The sequence below is a fragment of the Indicator indicator genome, chromosome 13 (assembly GCF_027791375.1).
Source record: "Indicator indicator isolate 239-I01 chromosome 13, UM_Iind_1.1, whole genome shotgun sequence".
In the NCBI taxonomy this organism is placed as follows: Eukaryota; Metazoa; Chordata; class Aves; order Piciformes; family Indicatoridae; genus Indicator; species Indicator indicator.
In genome coordinates this window covers 3305132-3325635 of record NC_072022.1, presented here as the reverse complement: position 1 = coordinate 3325635, position 20504 = coordinate 3305132, and the positions used below count along the sequence as shown (strand labels likewise).

General features: G+C 43.6%; 1 protein-coding gene across 1 annotated transcript; it reads right to left on the bottom strand.

The window, feature by feature from the left end:
• Positions 1 to 432: 432 nt before the first annotated feature.
• MOGAT1 (monoacylglycerol O-acyltransferase 1) lies at positions 433 to 20176 on the bottom strand. Its single transcript, XM_054385980.1, has 6 exons — positions 20083 to 20176; positions 11445 to 11623; positions 10813 to 11014; positions 7764 to 7938; positions 3281 to 3480; positions 433 to 587 (listed from the first exon to the last, which is right to left on the bottom strand). Exons 1-6 carry the CDS (start codon positions 20174 to 20176, stop codon positions 433 to 435), a joined length of 1005 nt encoding a protein of 334 aa, XP_054241955.1.
• Between the last annotated feature and the right edge of the window lie 328 nt (positions 20177 to 20504).

The following is a 20504-nucleotide window of genomic DNA, read 5'->3' as shown; positions in this document are numbered from 1 at the left end:
GAAGAGCAGCAGGGTCTCCTGCTTTTCAGAGACCAACCTGATGTTGTGTTTGATACATGCTGGTAAGTCTCTGAACTCCTCATCAAAGACTTCTCAGGTTTATACTGTTCCTGCTCATATTCTCATGCTCAGGCAAATTCTGCTCAAACTATGGTTGTACAAACACCTGTGTGGAGTGTCTTACTACCATTTCTGGTACGGATGAACCTAAAAGGACAACTCAAAACAGCACTGGCTTCGAGCTTCACACCCTAAGGATTAATTTTTCCCAATACAGCAAGATAAAAATCAATAAACCATCTAATAATCCCTTCTTAAAATTGTTCCTTACACAAGGATGATTACAGATTGCAAAATACAGATTGCAGGAAAGGCATCTTTCACCATACACTGGCTTTTTCCATAAGGTTTGAAAATGCAGATTGTCATTCCCTACTCAAAAACGAGAGTTTTGTGCTCGGGGATCCCATAATTTCTTTTGTGTTCTTCAAATAATGTTCTGAGTTTCTGTAGGTACAATGCATGTAGCTGTTCAATCTCTTCAGTGGTGGGGTTCAGGTTCTGTTTTACAGGGATGGGGCTTCCCACTGCAAATCAAACACAACAGTAGCATTAATTAGCTTCATTGATGTCTCTTTTGAAGCAGAAAAGCTCTCCCTCCTGTACCAATTCCATCACTGTTCCCAGTAAGGTGGCAGAATGACAGCACGATTCTCTTGCCTTGGGGCATGTTCTTCATAAACCTGAATCCTGGGTCTGGTTCTCCACTTTTGCTCCAGTTCAGATGAAATGAATTTGAAACCCTCATCATTCCAGTTCAGCAGCAAGAGGGCTGATGAGAAGCAGGTTAAGCTCAACTTTAAGGGGCAGTTTGCACTTTAACATGTAATCCCATAGGCTGTGTGCTGTCTTGACATCAGAGTAGTACTTCACAAGTTCAAAACAGCATTAAAAAAAAAAAAAATCAATGTCCTCTGACCTGAATACTAAAGGTATCCAGTGTGAGGGACATTTCTACAAGGGCACTGGTGCCCTCAACGACAAAGGCACAGGAGCAAGGCTGAAGGAAATATGGATACTCTCTGATTAGTTCAACGTAGCTATTGCTGTGCCAGCACCAGATATGTTGTTGGCTGCCTCATCATAGAAAGTGATAACATATAAAATCCCCAGACCCTCAAAGGTGTCTGTGAAATATCCATTGCCCACAAGTGTCACTCCAAGTGAGGTGTTCTCCAGCTGCTGCACAAAGCATGCTACCTGCTGTGAGCAAGAGCAAAAAGGAGCACAGGAGGGAATTCCAGTGGACAGCCAGCTCCTCCGCTGAAAGCTACAGCTATCAAGCCTGTGAGACACAGAGAAGCTTCCCATGACCTCAGCCTCCCTTGTCTTGTTCAATCACTACGGATTTTGACAGCTGTTCTTGCACTGGAGGCACCAAGAGCTTAACAGACCCAGCTGAGGTTACAGAGGAAGTCTGGAGAAAAGCAGAGAGTTAAAAGCACTCCCCAGGAGCTTTGACAAAGGCACCTGAAAATCTCTTTCAACAGATGTTCCGCTTCAAATTGGATGGTGTTGACTAAAGTGAAGGGAAGTCTAGCCAGAACCACAAAAGGGCTGATTCTGCATTTTCCTGCTGTAGCTTCAGCTGTCAACAGCTCTCAGGCCCTACATGGTGCTGAAATTCAGACTTTATGTGGCTCAGGGTGAAAACCTAGCCCTGAATTGAACAATACCTTTGGGGGTGTGAAATCAGTAGACACAGAAGCATGTTTAGAAACACCAAATGACCCCCAAGCTCTTCTGCAGCAATCTTCTCCTAAGAGCGGAAGTTTATTCTGGAACTGGAAACTACATTAATCTCTCTAATTATCTGTGCAGCTTTAAGCAACCTGCTCAGTTTGACATCATATAATCATAGAACCACAGAATTGTTTGGGTTGGAAGGGACCTTAACGATCATCCAGTTCCAACCCCCCTGCCATAGGCAGGAACACCTACTTAGACCTGGTTGGTCAAGGCCCCATCCAATCTGCCTTTGAACTCTTGCTTAGGCTTAGAGCTTCCACAACTTCTCTGAACAGCCTGTTCCAGTGTCTCACCATCCTCATAAAGGAGAATTTCTTCCTAATGTCTAATCTAAATCTGGTTTGTTCCAGTTTGAAGCCATTACCCCTCATCCTGTTACTACGTGTCTTTGTAACAAGTCCCTCTCCAGCTGTGTTAGAGTTGATGCTATTTCTGAAAAGCAGCAATAACAACTATCAGGAAAAACAGAAGGACTTCCCTTGCCAAACCAAAACCACTCAGACTTCACAGGCCTTGGGTTATGTTGAATGGCATCTCCTTGCTTTAGGCTTCTTAATTAGGAGGAAACTTGCAGATACCTGGCCACGTTATCAATGTGGCTGATGGGCTCACGTGATGCTCAGTGTGATTCTGCAGATTTCAGGAGCCAACACCTTCCAAGCTATTTTGAGCCACACCAAGACACCCTTCCCCAAAAATGCAAGGACATGGTGATAGTTTCCAAATATGAGGAAACAAAGACACCAAAAGTAAGGGATTTCCCAAGATCATACAACAAATTGTGTTGCAAGACTCTGGTCTTGCTGATTTGAAGCACTCCTATGCTTTAGCCATGGGTTGCTCCTGTCCTTGCAGTAAATCATAAAATCATACCATTATTTTAGTTGGAAAACACCTTTGAGATCATCAAGACCAACTGCTATCTAACTCTATCAAATCTGTTGGCTAAACCTTGTCTCTCAGCATCACATCTCTGTATCCTTTAAACACCTCCAGGGAGGGGGATTCAACCACCTCCCTGGGAAGCCTGTTCTATCTGAGACCTGGGGCTGTTTCTGTTCATGTTCCTCGTTAGAGAAATGTTCCAGACCCCTCATCATCTTTGTAGCCTCCACTAAACACTCCTCAGTAGTTCTTTCTCTCTTGAACTGGGGAGCCCAGAGCTGGACACAATAGTCCACCTATGGCCTCACTAGGGCAAAGCAGAATGGGAGAAGAACTTCCCTTGATCTGCTGACCACACTTTTCATCTGTGTAATAAGATTTGACCTGGGGCAGAAAGGGGAAAGGAAGAAATGATTCCCCTCTTTTAACTGGAGAAGGACAGAAATTCAAAACAAAAGGAAAAGAAGGCAATATTGATTTGAAACCTCATATACTTGCTTTAGAGGCACAATAACCAATTGTTTCTGTTAAAAGAGATTTATAGAGTTACACTTGAAAAGCACCAGGAAAAGCACAAGGAACTCACCCACAGTATGAATAGGTCGTCTGTAGGGTATTAAGCCAAAGCTGTATTGAAATACTCCTCTTGCATGAAAGAGTGGTAAAGCAAAGCCCATTATCTTCTGCAGCTTCTCCTGTATCTTCCTGAGCCATGACCCTTTGGGGTTTGCAACTTGCTTGAACAGCTCATTCTCACCAAAGGAAAAGACAGGGACCAGATGAGCCCTGGAAAACAATGAGCACATTGAGAACTGACATCAGCCTGTGCTTCACTGCGGCTCACATCAGCAGCGTGGCAATGGTTTCACAGCAACCAGCTCAGAAAGTCCCAGCAGCTCTGGACTTCAGCAGCAGCAGGCATTTGGCTCCTGATATGCAGCTGCTTTGGGGTTTTGGGGTTTAAAAAACACCAAAAAAGTGATTGGCATATAACTAGGTACTAGCTTTTGGGCCGTGTTTAGCTGGTTGTTACCCATCGCAACTTTTTATGACTGTTCTTAACCATAAAAATGAATAATTGGATATATTATAATAATTATGATGATCTTATCCAGCACTATTTCAGCAAGTCCACCCTTGTTCCGCTGCATTTTCTCCCTTGGCAAGCAAAGAAGCCTGACTGCTAACCTTATAATGCTCCCAGCTGGCGGGCATCAAAACCAGATCTTGGCTTTGCTCTGCCTTTTGACCGGAGCAAGGCACTCTCCTGATTTCAGCACAAACATCCTGATAAAAACCAGACATCTGTACAGCCGCGAGTGCAATGCCAAGTTCCTCTGCTCTCCGGTTCCCAGTGAAATCCTGCTTCCTCCAGACTACTCTGAAAACACTACCCTTAATCCATTATTACCAGAGGTCAAATGCTACCCACAGAAATTACACTAACTGTCTTTGGCTCTTGTACAGCTAATGAATTCTCATTCATTTCAGGAACTGGCTTGGGAGGAAAGGCACTGACTAGCTCCTGGACAAGCTGCTTTGGCTGATGGAATCAGTGCAGTTGTCCCGGCAGCCGAAAACACCGCTATGTTTAAAACCTGGACTGCAATATGCTTAAGTTTCATCACATAGTATTCCACAGAGTATAAAGAACAAAGAGCATATTAATCCTAAGCAGTCTCTGAAGGATACAGAGATATTTTATTTGCTTTACTTAGGTAAATTAAATTAGGGAAATAAAATTACTTAATTAAGCCTTAGCTTCTTTATCTTAGCTCCACACAGCCCACACTATCTTTGAAGAAAATCTTACTGTAAAATAGCAGCATTGCCCTCATGTTCTTGAGATCAATTAATGCACAGCTCTGAGTGCCTGAAGATGATGCACTGAGGACAGAGATGTAGAAAATCAAACCCACCCTGGACAGAAAAACTACCTGCGCCTACAGCTTCTTAAGCCGCAGGACCCCCAAAGATCATCAGTCCCACGCACTGTTCAGACTGGAGTCTTCCTCAAATAGAGCATTTATCACCAAGCCACCTGTAAAGAAAATATTGGAGACCCTGGTACATAGTGTGGCTGGGTAAACGCTCCACTTATTACTACAACACAAACAGGAACATCTTGTGGTGCAACAGTACCCTGACACTGTGGGATTTGTTTTAATCTAGTAAAGGCTTTTGCAAGATGCTCTGTAGGAGGTTGAGACAGAGAAATAAGTAACTTATGGTTGTGTAACTAAAGATAAGGTAGCTGATGCATCATTTGTGTCAGGATTTCTTCACTTCATATCAGATATCGGTATTAACTCAGGACAAAATGTCTTTTAAAGGGCGCAGAGAACTTTGGCTGACATAATCAGGCCATGTTTGACAAGTTCCTGGCTGAGGAACCATGGCTGCTCTGTGCTGGTGGTAGAGAAGCCAGGGCCAGACAGCACAGGTCTCTGCATTGCCCCTGCTCTCTTCATTGCCTGTTCCTCTCTTGGTATTTGGTGATGCAGATTAAAAGAACCAGAAAAATATGCAGGTGCTGATTTCAGGTGATTCTCCTCGCCCACCTCGTTCCAGCCTCCTGCAGCCATTCATTTCTACTTGAGTTGAAAACTTGTTTCCCATCTTGGAATCATAGAATTATTTTGGTTAGAAAGGACCTTTAAGATCATCAAGTCCAACCATTATCTAACTCTACCAAGTCTGGTGCTAAACCATGTCCCTCATCACATCTCAGCATCTTTTAATTACCTCCAGGGATGGTGGTTCAACCACATCTCCAGGAAGCCTGTTCCAGTGTTTGATAACCCTTTCAGTGAAGGAGTTTCTTCTAAAATCCAATCTAAACCTACCCTGGTGCAATTTGAGGCCATTTCCTCTCATCCTATCACTTATTACTAGCCAGAAGAGACTGACCCCCACCTCGCTACAACCTCCCTGCAGGAGGTTTTGTTAATTGTGAGAAAGTAGTTCTGGAGAGCTCAGCACAGGAGAGAAAAAGATTTGTTGGAGAGGGTCCAGAGGAGGTCACAGAAATGATCTGAGGGCTGGAATCCCTCCCCTGTGAGGACAGGCTGAAAGAGTTGATGTTGTTCAGCCTGGAGAAGAGAAGATTCCAGGGACCTTATAGTGGCTTTTCAGTACTTAAAAGGGTCTATACGAAAGATGGGGACAGACATATTAGCAGGGCCTGTTGTGACAGGACAAAGGGTGATAGTTAAAACTAAAAGAGAGGAGATTTAGACTACATAGAGGACAATATCTTTTATGCTGAGAGTGGTGAGACACTGTCCAAGGTTACCCAGTGAGATGTCCCCATCCCTGGAACCCTTCAATGTCAGGTTGGACAGAGCTCTTATCAACCTGTTCTACTTGAAGATGTCCCTGATCACTGCAGGTGGTTTGAACCCTATGACCCTTAGAGGTCCCTTCCAACCCAACCCATTCTGTGACTCTATGACTACCAAGAGTGCTGCAAGAACTGTAACAGCTACAGTCATGCTGACCTACTGCATCACAGCCCTGCTGTACAGAAATGAGGTCAGGGTTCCTACACTTTACACAGAAGCAGGTTTATTCTTGCTGGTGCTCAGCCCCATGATGACCTGTAGTCTACTGGTTAAGGTGACTGTGTGTGAGGGGCAAGCTTCAAGCTGCTCGGGCAAAGACAGTCCCAATGGAGTGCTGCAGACAACTAAGTCCCTCTCAGGGGAAGACCATCACATGAACAGAGGACTTCATAGGGGCAGAAGTGGCCATCCCTGTGTTTTGTAAGTGTCCCAATATTGTTGCTGTGTGGGGGAATGCTTTTGAAATCAAGGCCACGGGTGTACCTAGTTTCTCAATCCAAATCAGTTTAGATGAGAGATAAACACCATCCTTTGTGATTTGACAGATCAGACATTTGGGGACAAGCTCAAACAAAAGTGCCCCTAAATATTTTTCTAAACTTGAAGGTTAATAAATAAAAGCTACTGATGGTATTTAGGATCCCACTGTATATGTATCTGTGTATATATATATATATATATCCCACTGATACATAATCAGCAGTATATTGAGCAGATATTGAGTAAAGACTCGTTTAGGCAGTAAAGTGTGAATTGAAATTGACAAGTGTTTCTGGGTACAAACCAGACTAAAACGTTACTTTCTGTCAGAGAATAGGTCCTGTAAGAGGCTCTTTATAAGAGACCCTCTTGGAATTTTGACACAGAATAGTGACCTTATTCTGTGTGCAGAGAGCTCTTCTTCTCAGAGACCACTTTTTGTCCAGTTAATAGCTTAAAAACCGTTTACAGATTTCTCAAGGCTAACATGTTTATCTCCTTGCTTCACATGTCAATATATAATCCTGGGAGCTGTTCAGAAAGTTCAGCAAGAACAAGTCATTGCTTGCAATACTTCCAGTGCACATCTAGACCAGTCCAGCACAAACACAACTGCTTACACTCAGAAAATATAAACACCACCTCTGTTTAGTTTCACACTGATAGCTGCTTGATAGTTACAAGCTACTTTTTCTTGACATTTGCACCAAAAAATTCACAGAAATATACTTTTGCAATCTTCAAAATAAAGTCTTCAGAATGAAGGTGAATATAAACTACCCTACACCACAGTTTTCAGTGATTTTGTAAAACAGGTCCTAGCTTTCTAATTTTTTTGTTTGCTTAAAAAGATGAATAAATTCTGTAAATTGAGGTTATATTAGGATGGAATAGAAATCAGAACATCTGCTCCACTCAGCAGTAATAGGCAAGGTTTACTAATTCATTTCATAATTCTTACTCTTTGCTAGTAGAGAAAACATGTGAAACAAAACACCAAGACATGCTAGTAACACCCACAGCTCATAAATTATGAAAGTTACAGGGAGTTTTCAACACTCCCAGATTGACTCTAGGTGGACAGACTGGCTCCTGTGCCAGATATCTGCACGTTCTTGGACAAGTAACTCTTTCAAATTCTAATTATGAGTTATTATGAGTTTACTGCAAAGAATAAGAACGATATTTAATTATCAATCTGTACTCAAAGTATGCTTGCTGCAGCAGCCCAGATGGGAAACCTACCCATGCTTCAAGGCCATTTTAATAAAGCCCTTCCTCTTCAGGATGTTCAAAGTTAAATTTCCAGGATGTGCATTCAGAGATTCCTCTGCTCCTCCGATCACGATGATGGACGCGTGGCCACCTCCTTTGTTATTCAGCACGTGTGAGACGCTCTCCTTGGATGCAGAAACCATTCCTTCAGGAGCAAATATTGCAAGAGTGACCACTGGATCTTCATGTATAAGTACAGTGGAATTTAAGACATATTTTAAAATACCTAAATGATATTTCGGAATGATTACAGCACAGGACAGGGTTCAAAGGGTTGGGTTCAACTCCCTCACTCTGCAACAGATTTGGTCTTAGGTATGTCCTCTGATTTCACACTGATGAGCTAAATGCTGCTTGCTGATCACAGAAGTCTTGAGATCGTCAGAGAAGAGTGTGCTCTTCTGCCAGTGTAACCCCCCCTCAGAGAGCTTCTGTGCCCAAGAACAGAAGAGCTGAATGGAAGCAGATACTGCTGAAAAGCAGGAGCTAAAGCCATACAGCAGATGCATATAAACACAGGGACAGAGGGTTTAACAGAATGAATAGAGGACTTGTGAACTCAAACACAGATCTACAGTGCCAAGCTGATCCCCTTTGAAGCTATAAAGCAGCAGTTCTGTCTAAGGCAGTGGCATGGCAGCAGAAAAGGCTCACATCAATCTATTTAGGCTCAAATAGAATCACAAATAGAATCAAATAGAAATGTCAGGGTTGGAAGGAACCTCAAGGATCATCTAGTTCCAACCCTAGTGTGAGGGACACCTCACACTAGATCAGGTTGCTCAGAATATATGAAGCTTTCCTGGTATTCCTGTCAATCCTGGTATTTCTAATCAGAGGTATGCTGCTGTATGAGCCTTTAACATCAACTGACACCTTGCTCTGAACTCAGTGCTTTAGAAAATCCCCTTTCTAAGCTCTACTTCAGACACTCATGGTGGTACCCATTTACCCAGAAGTCATGTCTGAGTATAGCGTGTTCACAGAATCATAGAATCGGTTTGGAAAACACCTTTCAGGTAGTTGTAGAGAGAGAGAAGGTCTCCCCTCAGCCTCATTTTCTCCAGGCTAAACCGCAGTTCCCTCTGCTGCTCCTCACAAGATCTGTTCTCCAGACCCTTCACCAGCTTCACTGACTTTCTCTGGACCTGCTCCAGCACTTCAATGCCTTTCTTATAGTGAAGGCAGTGTTGTAGCGAGAGTGTGTTCAATTAGTATAGTCTAAATGACAATATAGAGATCAAATGTTGCTGGTTTGGGGGACTTTGGGATGGGTTTTTTTAATTTGGGGTTGGGTTTTTTTTAGCTTTTTTTCTTTTTTCCTGCAGGACTAGTATCAAAACATGCTCTTTTGGACACTAAGCAAACATTTCATCTCTTGTTACCCACTTGATTTTTTTTTCCTAGTAGGGACATTACAACATGGATTATGAAAATCTCAGAAGAAAGGGAACATGACTGCGATCTAGTTTTGAAGAATTCCAAGAGGAACAGCTTCCTACTGGAGCAACTTCAGACCTCAATCAAACGCTACTTCCACTTGCCAAGTTACATACATTGTTACTCAGAATATGCAGCTGACCTCAGACTCACAAATAATTTAAGTGAGTCTTGTTCACCCCTCATCAGGATGAAGAGACAGGGGACAGAATCACTGTCTTTTCCCAGAACAAATGTATCTCCATGCTGAAGCTGAGCTGCCAGCCTACATGCAGGGCACTGTTCCCTGCAGCTCAGTAGTGCTGCAGCTGCTCTGCCCCACGACAACTGTAGCCTGGCAGGCTTTGGAGACAGGCAGCTCAAGACTGGGAGATGAAACAGTGTGATAGGAGCATGGCTTTAAGTGTTTAATGATTTGACTGATAACCTGTACTATACCAAAGGTCCTCTCTGTTTTATCAGCTACAAGGCTGTAAGAAATAAGCTACAATGCTGCTGTTCCCTTATCATGCTTTTCACTTGAGTTGTTTCTCAACCAGCAGGTAAATATTTGTTCCTACCAGTCAAGATGCCAAAAATGCGCAAAGCTGACTTTCAGGCTGGGCAGTGTTTTAAATTATCCTGTTCCACCACTGCCAATCCCTTAACATTTTAAGCCTGAAAGAATCTGCTCAGAAATCACGTTTGCATGGAAGGGCAGTCTCAGGTGTGTTGAAGTATACATAGATATGCAATTCTGATATTAGCCTGAGCAGCATCCCAGGCACGCTTCCACAAATGGAACAGTTGCAGAGCTTATCTGACATCACAGTCTGTGCTGCAGCCAGGAATAAGAGCTAGAGCTCTTGTCTCCCAGAGCTAGAGCTCTGTCTCCCAAACCCACTCTTGTGCACTAGAACATTCTTACCCAAACACTCTAGTTTAAAGCAGTAAACTAAGAACTATTTAAGTAAAATGACTCCTGAATTAAACTACTGTAGAGCAACACTAATGCTGATTTCATTACACATTCTTCTGTTCCTCAAACATTACTGTTTATTTCTATCTTGTCATGAACATAACCCCTTTATGACAAGTGCTGCTCAAAACTTGTCATAAAGAACTCACTGATCAAAGAACAAAAGTTCTTGTCTTTAGATAGTTTACATCATCACTAAAATTACACAAATCTGCAAGATGGGACCTCAGTCAGAAGTAGATAATTAGCTTCTCACTAGAAAGATATTTGTAATGAGCAGGACTTCAAGCCTTTCAGCAAGAGATTATCCTCAATTTGTTTTACAAGTGTCTGCACAATGACTAAGCAATGCTAATGTGCCCTAGTAAATAGCTCGTGCTCAGTTCAAGGGAAAACCAGCAATTGTTTTCAGAAAGAAAAATCCTCAGTGACAGAGTTTAATAAAACCATGAATTAAATGTTTCAAATCGTTTTGCAACAACAGGTCACCATAAACCAGGTTTAACCTAGCACCAACGCTGAGCCTTCTGAAAGGGAATTAATATTGATAAGTACAGACTCTACATTTAAAGCAGAAGCTGTAACATGGAGCAACAGTTGAGACATTCTGCTTTTACCTACCAGCACTCATTATGTATTCCCTGAAGAAGGGGCAGCCAAACCAGATGGGCATGATATGAAGGTATGGAGTAAGCCCAGGAAATAAATTTTTGAAACTTGAACCGGTGCAAAAGTTTCCAAAGGCTCCAGCTACCAGAACCCCATGAGGGTGAAAGCCAAGTAAGTAGTTGTGATTTGGACTGAGATCTGACGTTTTTATAAGCTGAAAAATAGAGACAAGTGGAGGATATCATAATATTTACCTCAGGATTGTCAAAACCAACAAGCATGGAGATGGCACGTTGACAGGACACAGAATTGATGGCAGTTCATTTCTGCCTGGGCACTTTAAACTTCTGCCATGTTTTACCACTAAACAGATTTTAAATGGATATATCTCAAGATAGGAGGTCCACCATTTACTGTGGTGGGGATCTTGTGACCCAACAGTCCAAGCAGAAAATCAGCCCTTGCCCCCTTTTTGTCACTACATCCCAGACTTCCCATGGTTTACAAAGACGTTTAGTATCCATACTGGAGTAAGTATTCAAATTTTACTGAAGATGCTTAGCTTAGATGTTTGCCTACACTCATGGCTACTCGAGCTATTTCTGTTCCAACACTTACAGTTCTGCAAGGAAACTTTTACTCACGTGAATGGGAAAGTATTCCCTAAAGTAATTCCAAACAGTCCAGCTTCTGACCCACTGGGACCGTCGGCCGCCTCTGCAGGGGGTTTCCCAGTCAAGGTACAGCCACAGCAGGTACAGAACAGCGAGGAACCAGAAGTTGCCCAGGATCAGGATCACAAAGAATCCACAGCAAACCTCTGCTACAAGGGACAAAAAAGGAGATCCACAGCAAGCATTAATCACACCTGCCTCTTTTTAAGACTTTAATTTCCCTGCCTAGATTTTTTTATCATGGAAGCTAAGTCAGCTCAGTGTGAATGTTGTCACATTGAGGGTGAAAACACCTGTTTCAAGATGATGAAATTCAGAGCTTAACTTGCTTAACTTGGCCCATGGGTACTTGGTGTTTTCTCCAACCTGAATCCTTTTTTTTTTTTGCTTTCTGAATTTCAGCCTACTTTTACTGTGTCTTCAGAGTAGACAGGCACATGTTGTCACAGGCACAGGCTAAGAACGACAAGCAAGCAAAGTGCTGGTTAGAGTAGGAAAGAAGGGGAAGAACATTCCCATATCTGTCAGGGAATGAACTGAAAAATAAGGAATTGTATTTGTTCCGAGGAAGGGAGAAAGGAACCAGATCAAATCTACTGTTTTGAAGGCTATGCTATTCCTCAGTACCATCAGTGGAAAAGCTTACTGCTTCCTGGCTAAACAGGCAGCCCCAGTCTTGCACAGAGCAGCACCTCAATAAGAGCTCTAGAAAAATACCACAGCTAACTGAAGCCCACTGACCTCCAAAGTATATGTGAAAAACTCCAAAAGTTATTTTGCGTCCTAGAGAACATCGTTCATGCAGGACGAGTAACAGAGGTCAAAGATGACAACAGATTTCACTGCTCCAGGGAAAGAACTCTCTGGGAATCCCACACCAGCAACACTCCAAAGTAGGACACAGAGATACTTTGAGGAAAAGTAATTTTCTGTTCTTTGAAGAAGAGATCCTGAAACTACAGACATTTCTAGGAATGCTAATCTGGAGGAGATACCAAGGTTCACCATCTAAGTTTGAATAAGTACGAGAAGTTTTTTTTAATTGCCATAAATCAATTAATTTCAAGTTGTTACACAAGTACCTCTATTTCCCACCCTTCCTTGCAGGACTTTTGGCTCAGTGTAGAATCACACTGCTTTTTGCCATCAGTATTCCAAGCCAAATATCTGAAAGGTGCTTTGCATCCTTGCTGTAAGAGCTCATTAAATCAGCAGTAAGAAGTGCCAGACAGCAACTGTAACACTAGGGAAACAAACACAAGATCAACAAGTTCACTGCTCTCCTTAGCTGGGACACGTTCCTACCTGCAGGTAAGGTATGAAACGCAAGTGTGCTGCCAGCACTTCCTGAGGGGAGCTCAGAATCTTGTAGGACAAAGCTGATTTACTGTTGCATTTGCAATGAGACACACAAAGCAAATTCCTCCTACCATACCTCATTATTTCAATGCTTTAATAGCCTGCAAAAATGAGTTAAACACTGATGACTCAAACCCAATGAGCCTATAAACACAAACCAGTGTTTTCTCCTTCAGAGAAGATAGTGAGTAAATAAATGACAATAACTCCATGTAAACTCATTAGCAAATTCCAGGCAAAAAGTGAGTAACTTGGAATTCATCATTTCATCGTTGTCTGATTGGGTGTAGCTCCACTGTGCACTGTAAGCATACATTTTTGCTTGAATTTGAATTAAAGCTTTGAAAATATCTCTGTGGTGTCTTGAAACAATGCAGGGAAATAAAATAGGGATTAAGACAAATCTGGGACTCGGAACATCCAGTTTGCCAACCAGCACTGGTGAGTCCCCTTTCCTCCATTTCCCCATTCACAACATGAAGAAATTCATCTGTGGCAAGAAATGGATTAAAACTGGTACATGGTGATAGCTGGCAGGACTGGCAGTCATCCTGCCCAGTGACATTTGCACTCCTGATGCTTCACACATTCAACAGGCTCTGAGTTTGCAGCTGCAGGCACCAAATTCATATAATAATAGAATACCACAGAAACAGAAAGCAGAAAACCAGAACTTCGGTTGAGGAAACACAGGTGATTCAGACAATTGGAAGCTCCAAATGCACTTAGAGTTACTAAAGAGTCAAAAATGTTTGAGTAAGATCTGTTATGAGGGCCTCCAAGTCTAAGGTTGTCTACTAGAAGAAAAGCCCCACCATTGATCTCAGAGAATTCGCAGACCACGGCCAACCAGTGCAGACCTACCCCAGACCGCCAAGCACTCATCCTAATCCAACCAGCACCACTCTCCTGAGTACTGCCAAAAGCCACACAAAGCAGCTCACACAGAGACCTTTGGACTGTACAACAACTCATGAACTACAGCCATGTTGATATTCCAACAACACAACAATCCCTCACTTTCAGTCTTCAGAGCAGCAATGCCTCTGAGCTGGATGCCTAAGGAACAGAACACTGGAGGGAGCACACAAGGATAATCACACACTGGTGTTTTCATCCCCAGTGACCATTTGCTCCTCTCTATTATCCTTCAAGGTACCACTGCTAAGTTGATTTTGGCATTAAAAAAATTATTTTCTTGGCTAAGTGAATTCTTTCACTAAAAATCAGCCTTAATTTTTAGAGAAATCATAAAGAAAGGGATAGAAACTGAAATGAAGTAACCCATACAGCAATAGTCCCACCAAAGATAACAGGCAACACCTGAGAGGAGGCAACCTGCCAAGGCAACAGGAAGCAAACCCATGCCTCTGCAGTGCACTGCCTGGCAGATTTTACCTAGAAAATCTTTTGTATTTAAAATAGAATCATGATGTTAGTCCTATTCTGTTAAGAGCCTACTAGTCCATGCAAACCTGCCAATATACACATTCCCACCAGCAGAGGAACTTGCTGCCACTTTTTACCCATTGCAGATATACTGTCCAGCAGAGAGCAAGCTGGGAATTGATTTAAACTAACTGCACTGGAAAACTTGAATCTCCAGGACTGAGGTGGTAAGGAGGTCAGCATTTGTTGAATATGTATCAGTCTCCTGTAGTGGAAGTCCTTCGTCAGGCCACAACTGGGAGCCCCAGTCACAAGGATATTTGAGCATTCCTACTGAAGGAGCTGCATTTCAACACTACCATGATAACAAATGCAAATCCTCAGATGCCAAGGTTTGGAGGCTGGTATAAAGTCTGGTTTAAAGGTTTGTTTATGCTGGAATTTGGTTCCAGTTTCCAAGCAAGCAGACATTTCATTGGCAAATACTGATAACTAGATACACAGAGCATTAAGCATGACTGACTTGTAGATGGAGTGGTCTGGATAGAGTAAATCCCCTGGTTACTAATTACCAAATCCTGAGACAAGATATATACTCCCTGTTTATTTCTCCTTAGGCATCCACAATGAGTTATGTTCACATACAGGTTGCCACGCCAGGGTGGGATGACATTTTCCCCTTACTTTGAGAGATACAAACAAATACAAAACAAATCACAGAATTCCAGCATGGCTGGGGTTTGGAAGGGAGCTCTGGAGACTCTTTAGCCCAAGGAACCTGCTAAAGCAGAATCACACAAAACAGCTTCCCCAGGATTAGAATGTCCAGCCAGGTTTGGAATCTCTCCAGAGAAAGAGACTCCACAACCTCTCCAGGCTGCCTGGTCCAGGGCTCTGGAACCCTCACAGGAAAGTTTTCCCTCTTGCTCAAATGGAACCTCCTGGGTTCTAGTTTGTGCCTGTTACCCCTTATCCTGTTGCTGGGCACTACTACAAGGAGCCTGGCCCCATTGTTTTGCCTCCTGCCCGCCACTGAAAAGACCCCTTCTCAGTCTTCTCTCTTCAGACTAAATATTCCCAGGTGTCTCAGCCTTTCCTTGTCAGATAGATGCTCCAGTCCTCTCATAATCTTTGTAGCCTCCACTGGACTCTCTCCAGTAGCTTCCTGTCTCACAAGACACTGAGGCATGGTTAAACCCTCTCCCTACAATAAAGGTTAACAGAGGCAGCATTCCTCAAAACCATGTTACCCTCCATGATCACACATCAGTCCCTGCCCATTGGCCAAGCAATAAGCTTCACAGATGAATACAGTGACAAAACCCAAGCAGCAACACCAGGAAAGGCTCACAGAACTTAGTTGAGTTTTCCTAAGTATCAAAAGAGAGGTTTTTAAAAAGCATCATTAAAAAGATCACTTTAGTCAGCCAGATACAGCTGATGAATTAAATCAGCACCAAGTAACAAAATATCATGACCTGTTTGAGGAACTGTTATTTTTTGCTTTAGCACATTACACTAACACCTGCTTTCTCAACACGCAAGTCACTTACTGTTCCATCAGTGATATCTCACTCTGTGGCAAATGTTTCATCATTTCTATTCTTTTGGGGAAGCCAGATCCACAACTCAATACTGTCTCCAGCCACGTTCCAATAACAGAGCGCTTCATCCTACATGCCACAAACTCATGAGAGCACAGGATGCGTTTTAACACACAACAAAGTCTTCAGCATATTATTTTGTGGCTTCATGCATAGTAAAGTATAGCTTTTATTGCATACTGATTTTGTATTATTAAGTAGTTTGCAAATAAACACCAGGGTGCATGCACAGCCGTCACTTCCTACATCTCCAGTAAGATCAGCACACCACTGCTGGACCTAGAGAGTGAGCCACAGAAGATGCATCATTCTCCCTGAGCACCACCTTATCTCAAAACAAAATCCTGGTATCCTCGTCACAAAGTTAAACTCTCTCCTACTTCCATCTCTCATTGTCTTGACCAAGGTACTTTACTCCATCCAAGTTACCTAGTTCTGCATTTTATTTTGTACACACGTGATTTTTGTACATTCCAATGTCTCTTTTCACATCACGTGCTCAGAAGCTGGCATAGAGGCTCACCCACTCAACCTTCCAGCTTTATTTTCCCTACCATGCTGCATTTAATCTGTGTACATTAGAGAGGAATAAAAACAAAAGGGTAAAGCATCTGCAAAGCAGCACTTCAACCAAATACCATTGATTATTCTTTATTTAAATAGTCTGGCATTTAAATGAGCCCTTTTGACCTACTTCCTGCCTAGATACTGATCTACCTGGTGACACAAACTGAACCTCAATCGCAGATGCGCAGCACTGAGGCACACAGCTCACCCCTGCAGCACATCTACATACAAGGGCAAATCTCTCCTCAGTTGCTGTGTGAGAAACAGAAAACCTACACTGGTTCCCAAGAGGAGGACATCAGACATACTATTAACTGCAGGAAAGTTAACTCAGTTGATGTTCTTAAAGTTTCCAAGCTTAAAGCCAAAGATCTCACACTCAACACCAGGGACATCCATTGCATTCATCACCAGTGACAATTACGTTGGTGTATATGTACCATGAAACTTACAGTACAAAAATTAGTGATGAAACCTCCTTGTTCTAATCCCCAGTGGGTCCAGCAGCAGCAGATTTCTTATCTCCAGGTGACTTTTCTGCCTGGGCTTGGGCTGGACAATGGTACAGAGAGATCACAAGCAGGTATCAGCATGTGGCTTCACAAGCAGGCATGACGTGTGCTGCACAAGCTTGGAATGAGGCCAGATCTACCCTGGGACTGTCAGCCCTTGGCCAAGCCAAGTTACAGGCCTAAAACTACATCTGTCGAAACTGCCTGCTTCAGTTTTTTTTCCCCAAAGCAGGTACTCTGAAATTGCAAAACTTCGGAAATTTGCTGTTTCAGCAGTGAAACACCAATGACATGGAATCATACTTCAGCCTGGAGCTGTTTTGAATTGCTGCTGAACAGGGTGAGAATAGCACCATTTTAGTGTCTGTTTCCCAGTTTCATAGCATGGTTGGAAGGGGCCTTAAAGATTGTCTAGATCCAGTCCCCTGCCATGGGGCAGGAACACCTACTAGACCAGGTCGATCCAGGCCCCTGCCTTTGGACACTTACGGCTTGGAGTCTCTACAACTTCTCTGGACAACCTGTTCCAGTGCCTCACCACTCTCATGGGGAAGAATTTCTTCCTAATGTCTAATCTGTATCTCTCTTGTTCCCATTTGAAGCCATGACCCTTCATTCTATTGCAACATGCCTTTGTAACAAGTCCCTCTCCAGCTATCCTGTAGGCCCCCTTCAAATACTGGAAGGCTGCTCTAAAGTCAGCTTGGAGCCTTCTCTTCTCCAGGCTGAACAACCTCAGCTCCCTCCGCTTGTCTTCACAGGAGAGGGGCTTTGCACTTGGATTTGTCTGCACGGCCCTCCTCTGGACCTACTGTAGCAGTTCCATGTCCTTCTTGGGTTGAGGGCTCCAGAGACGGGCACAAGTCTCCAGCTTGTGCTGGACTCAATTTCATAGCTTTAGTCTCCTAGACTCCAGGCTGATACCACTCCTGTTTTAAAAGGAAGTCCATTTAAACAATTTTTCTTTTTCATGCTTCACCTAAACTACTGTCACCTGCACTCAGAGCACACACGATCAGAAACCATACAGAGGTTTCAGCTGTATGGTGGGACACTGTTAGTTGGGCATTTCCCTTCTCTAATCCAGCTCTTACATGTAGCTGTTTTAAGGACTTATTTGCTTCTGGTTTCACACTCCTGAGTAATTAACAGAAGAACCCCTGCTACAATGAAAGCCTGCTTTCTCTGCTTGAGGGGGAACTTTGGCAGCACACAGCACAGATCAGGGAAGTGCAGGAACTTAAGAGCCAGAATTTTAAAGAGGTTCCTTTTGTACATAATGAAATTCTGTGCACATCTGTGCAGCTTTTGTGAGGCTGAGGCATGTTTGTTCTGCCTACGCTCTACAGAACAAGCCACATAACCGTAGTGCAGACCCTGCCCAAGGCTTTGCTGTGTGAAGTGCACCTTCGTTGGTACAGTGCTACTGCAGCTATTTGTTGAGCATTTGTTCACTGATTTGCCCTACGAGCAATGATGAGATTCTGAGTCCTCAACAACTACTGTTTATACATATTTCAGACCGATTTTGAGTAGTCTTTAGCCACACTTCTTGAAGTCATTTAGGACTCTGCCACCAGAATTTTCCTGGAGAGAAGTGAAACTTTTTGGCTAGGCCATACCAACTGCCCTCTGACTGAAAGGGCACGCCAACAGAATGAGAAGGTCACGTTGGGTAGCTCTAAAGATAAACATCCCTAGGAAAGCACAAGCAGAAGGTTATTATTAGAACCAATTTGCCTACAGAATTCAAGCATTCTAGCAAACTGGTTTTTCCATGGTCACGTGCACTCACTAAATTCAACATAACCAGCTGTAAGCCCACTCCTGTGTTCGTTTTCCTTGACATGTATTTCCAGGCAGCACCAGCTACAGAAGACAGCTGCCTGCTTCTCCCACTGCACTGAAGCAAGAGAGGATTTTCTGCAGCCTGACCACTTCTACTGAGCACAGAAGGATGCAATCGTCTGCAGCAATCAGGCCATGATAAAAAATTTCCTGACATTGCCATAGAACTTCCACTGCACTATCATTAGACTAGAATAATGGCATAAGCCAAGATTTAATTCAGTAGCAGAAAAATAAAGGCACAGGCTATTTAGAATGTAGCCAACAACACAAACTGTTTATAGTCCAACCACAGAATTTAGAAGTAACAAAACAGCCAAGTGCTAAGGATTACCCTGGGGAGGTGCTTCACGCCCTCCAGGCTTTCCCCACATACACAAATCTTTTATGTGGAGGCTAACAACCTAAAAAAATATCAGCTGAGACATCAGACCACCAAGATACACAAGGAAAATATGCACACAGTCCTTCTCTCCCTAAGTCCTAAAGCACAGATGATCATGAAGTGTCCCAACATCTCCACTAATGCACAGGTTGTCAGTCACTCTGTACCTCAGAACAGTTTTGTTCCACACTGGCTACTCAATAACCATTTGCTGACATGATCCACAGATCTGCTCCCAGAGTTAAGGCTTAGCTTACCTTATCAAATCACTCATCATGTTGAAGATAACCATTCACAAGAATAAGATTTGCTGCTGGCAATAGTTGTTTAATGATAGAAGGCTATTCAGATATTAGGAAAATTCGCTTAGAGGGGAATAATGGGTAGGAAACATTTATCAAATAAAATTGTTAAGAGCACTTTCGTAAAGCAAGAAGGGGTCATATCTCATTAACCCACAGAGGTGGCTGCATTTAAGACAGTTCACTGTCTATTTAACTAATCATCATCACCTACTTAAATAAGAATTTTATTGAACTACAGCATATAAAGTTATGTTACAAAACGAACACAGCATTAGTGTGGCTCACGTTCAATAAAAAGTTGTTAGTTGTCAAAAACCCAGTGGGTGTCTTGATGAGTAGACATGGTCACCAGGTTTCTAAGATGGTAATTGAGAAAGAAACCACAGAAAGAAAAAGACTCTCCCCCAAAAGAAGAGAAAAAAAAACATCTTCCCAAAGCTTTCAGGGAAGAGAAGGTGCAAACCCAGAGGTGTGACGCTCCTTCCCATCAGGGGACAGCCAGGGAGCTGCTCGCCACCCTGCCACCTCTTGTCCCATGAGGGTGACAGCGCAATGCACACGGGCGACGCTGGTTAAGGAAAAAGCCGATTCTCTCCCTTTTCTGTCCGAGGCAAGGGCAGGAAGGAGGAAGGCTGTTACCCAGCAGGAGAAAGGAGAAGATCCACTGCAGCACGGCGACCGTCTGGATTCTCCTCTGCAAGGGCACGTTAAGCGGGGCAAACTCGACCTTCATGCTGCCAGCGAGAAGAGCAGCGCAGGGGCGCAGGGACGCACGGACCCGCCACCACTGACCTCAACCCGCCTCTCCGCTCTGCCACCGCCTGCCGCGGCCCTGGTTTGTGGCGGAGGGACGCGGCCCCTCCCGCCGCCGGCGCTGCCCACGGCCGCGGGGCGGCAGCGGGGCCCGAACGCGGCCCCAACGGGCGGGGCCGGGGCGCGGCTGCCCCTCGCAGCCCGCCCCGGGCCGCGGGCACCTTAATCCTCCGCTGCCCCGCAGGAAACACGACCCTGAAAGCGGGAGCCCGGGAGAGCGCTGGAGCGCCGCGACACCCTCTTTGTCA

What these genes read in the sequence shown, in the direction of transcription:
- MOGAT1 (XM_054385980.1), bottom strand. Translation starts at nt 20,176, where the DNA reads ATGAAGGTCGAGTTTGCCCCGCTTAACGTGCCCTTGCAGAGGAGAATC. An exon ending in CTTCTCCTTTCTCCTGCTGG is followed by an intron (nt 11,624 to 20,082) that starts GTAACAGCCTTC and finishes TGTCCCTTGTAG; the next exon opens with CAGAGGTTTGCTGTGGATTC. An exon ending in ACGACCTATTCATACTGTGG is followed by an intron (nt 588 to 3,280) that starts GTGAGTTCCTTG and finishes TTTGATTTGCAG; the next exon opens with TGGGAAGCCCCATCCCTGTA.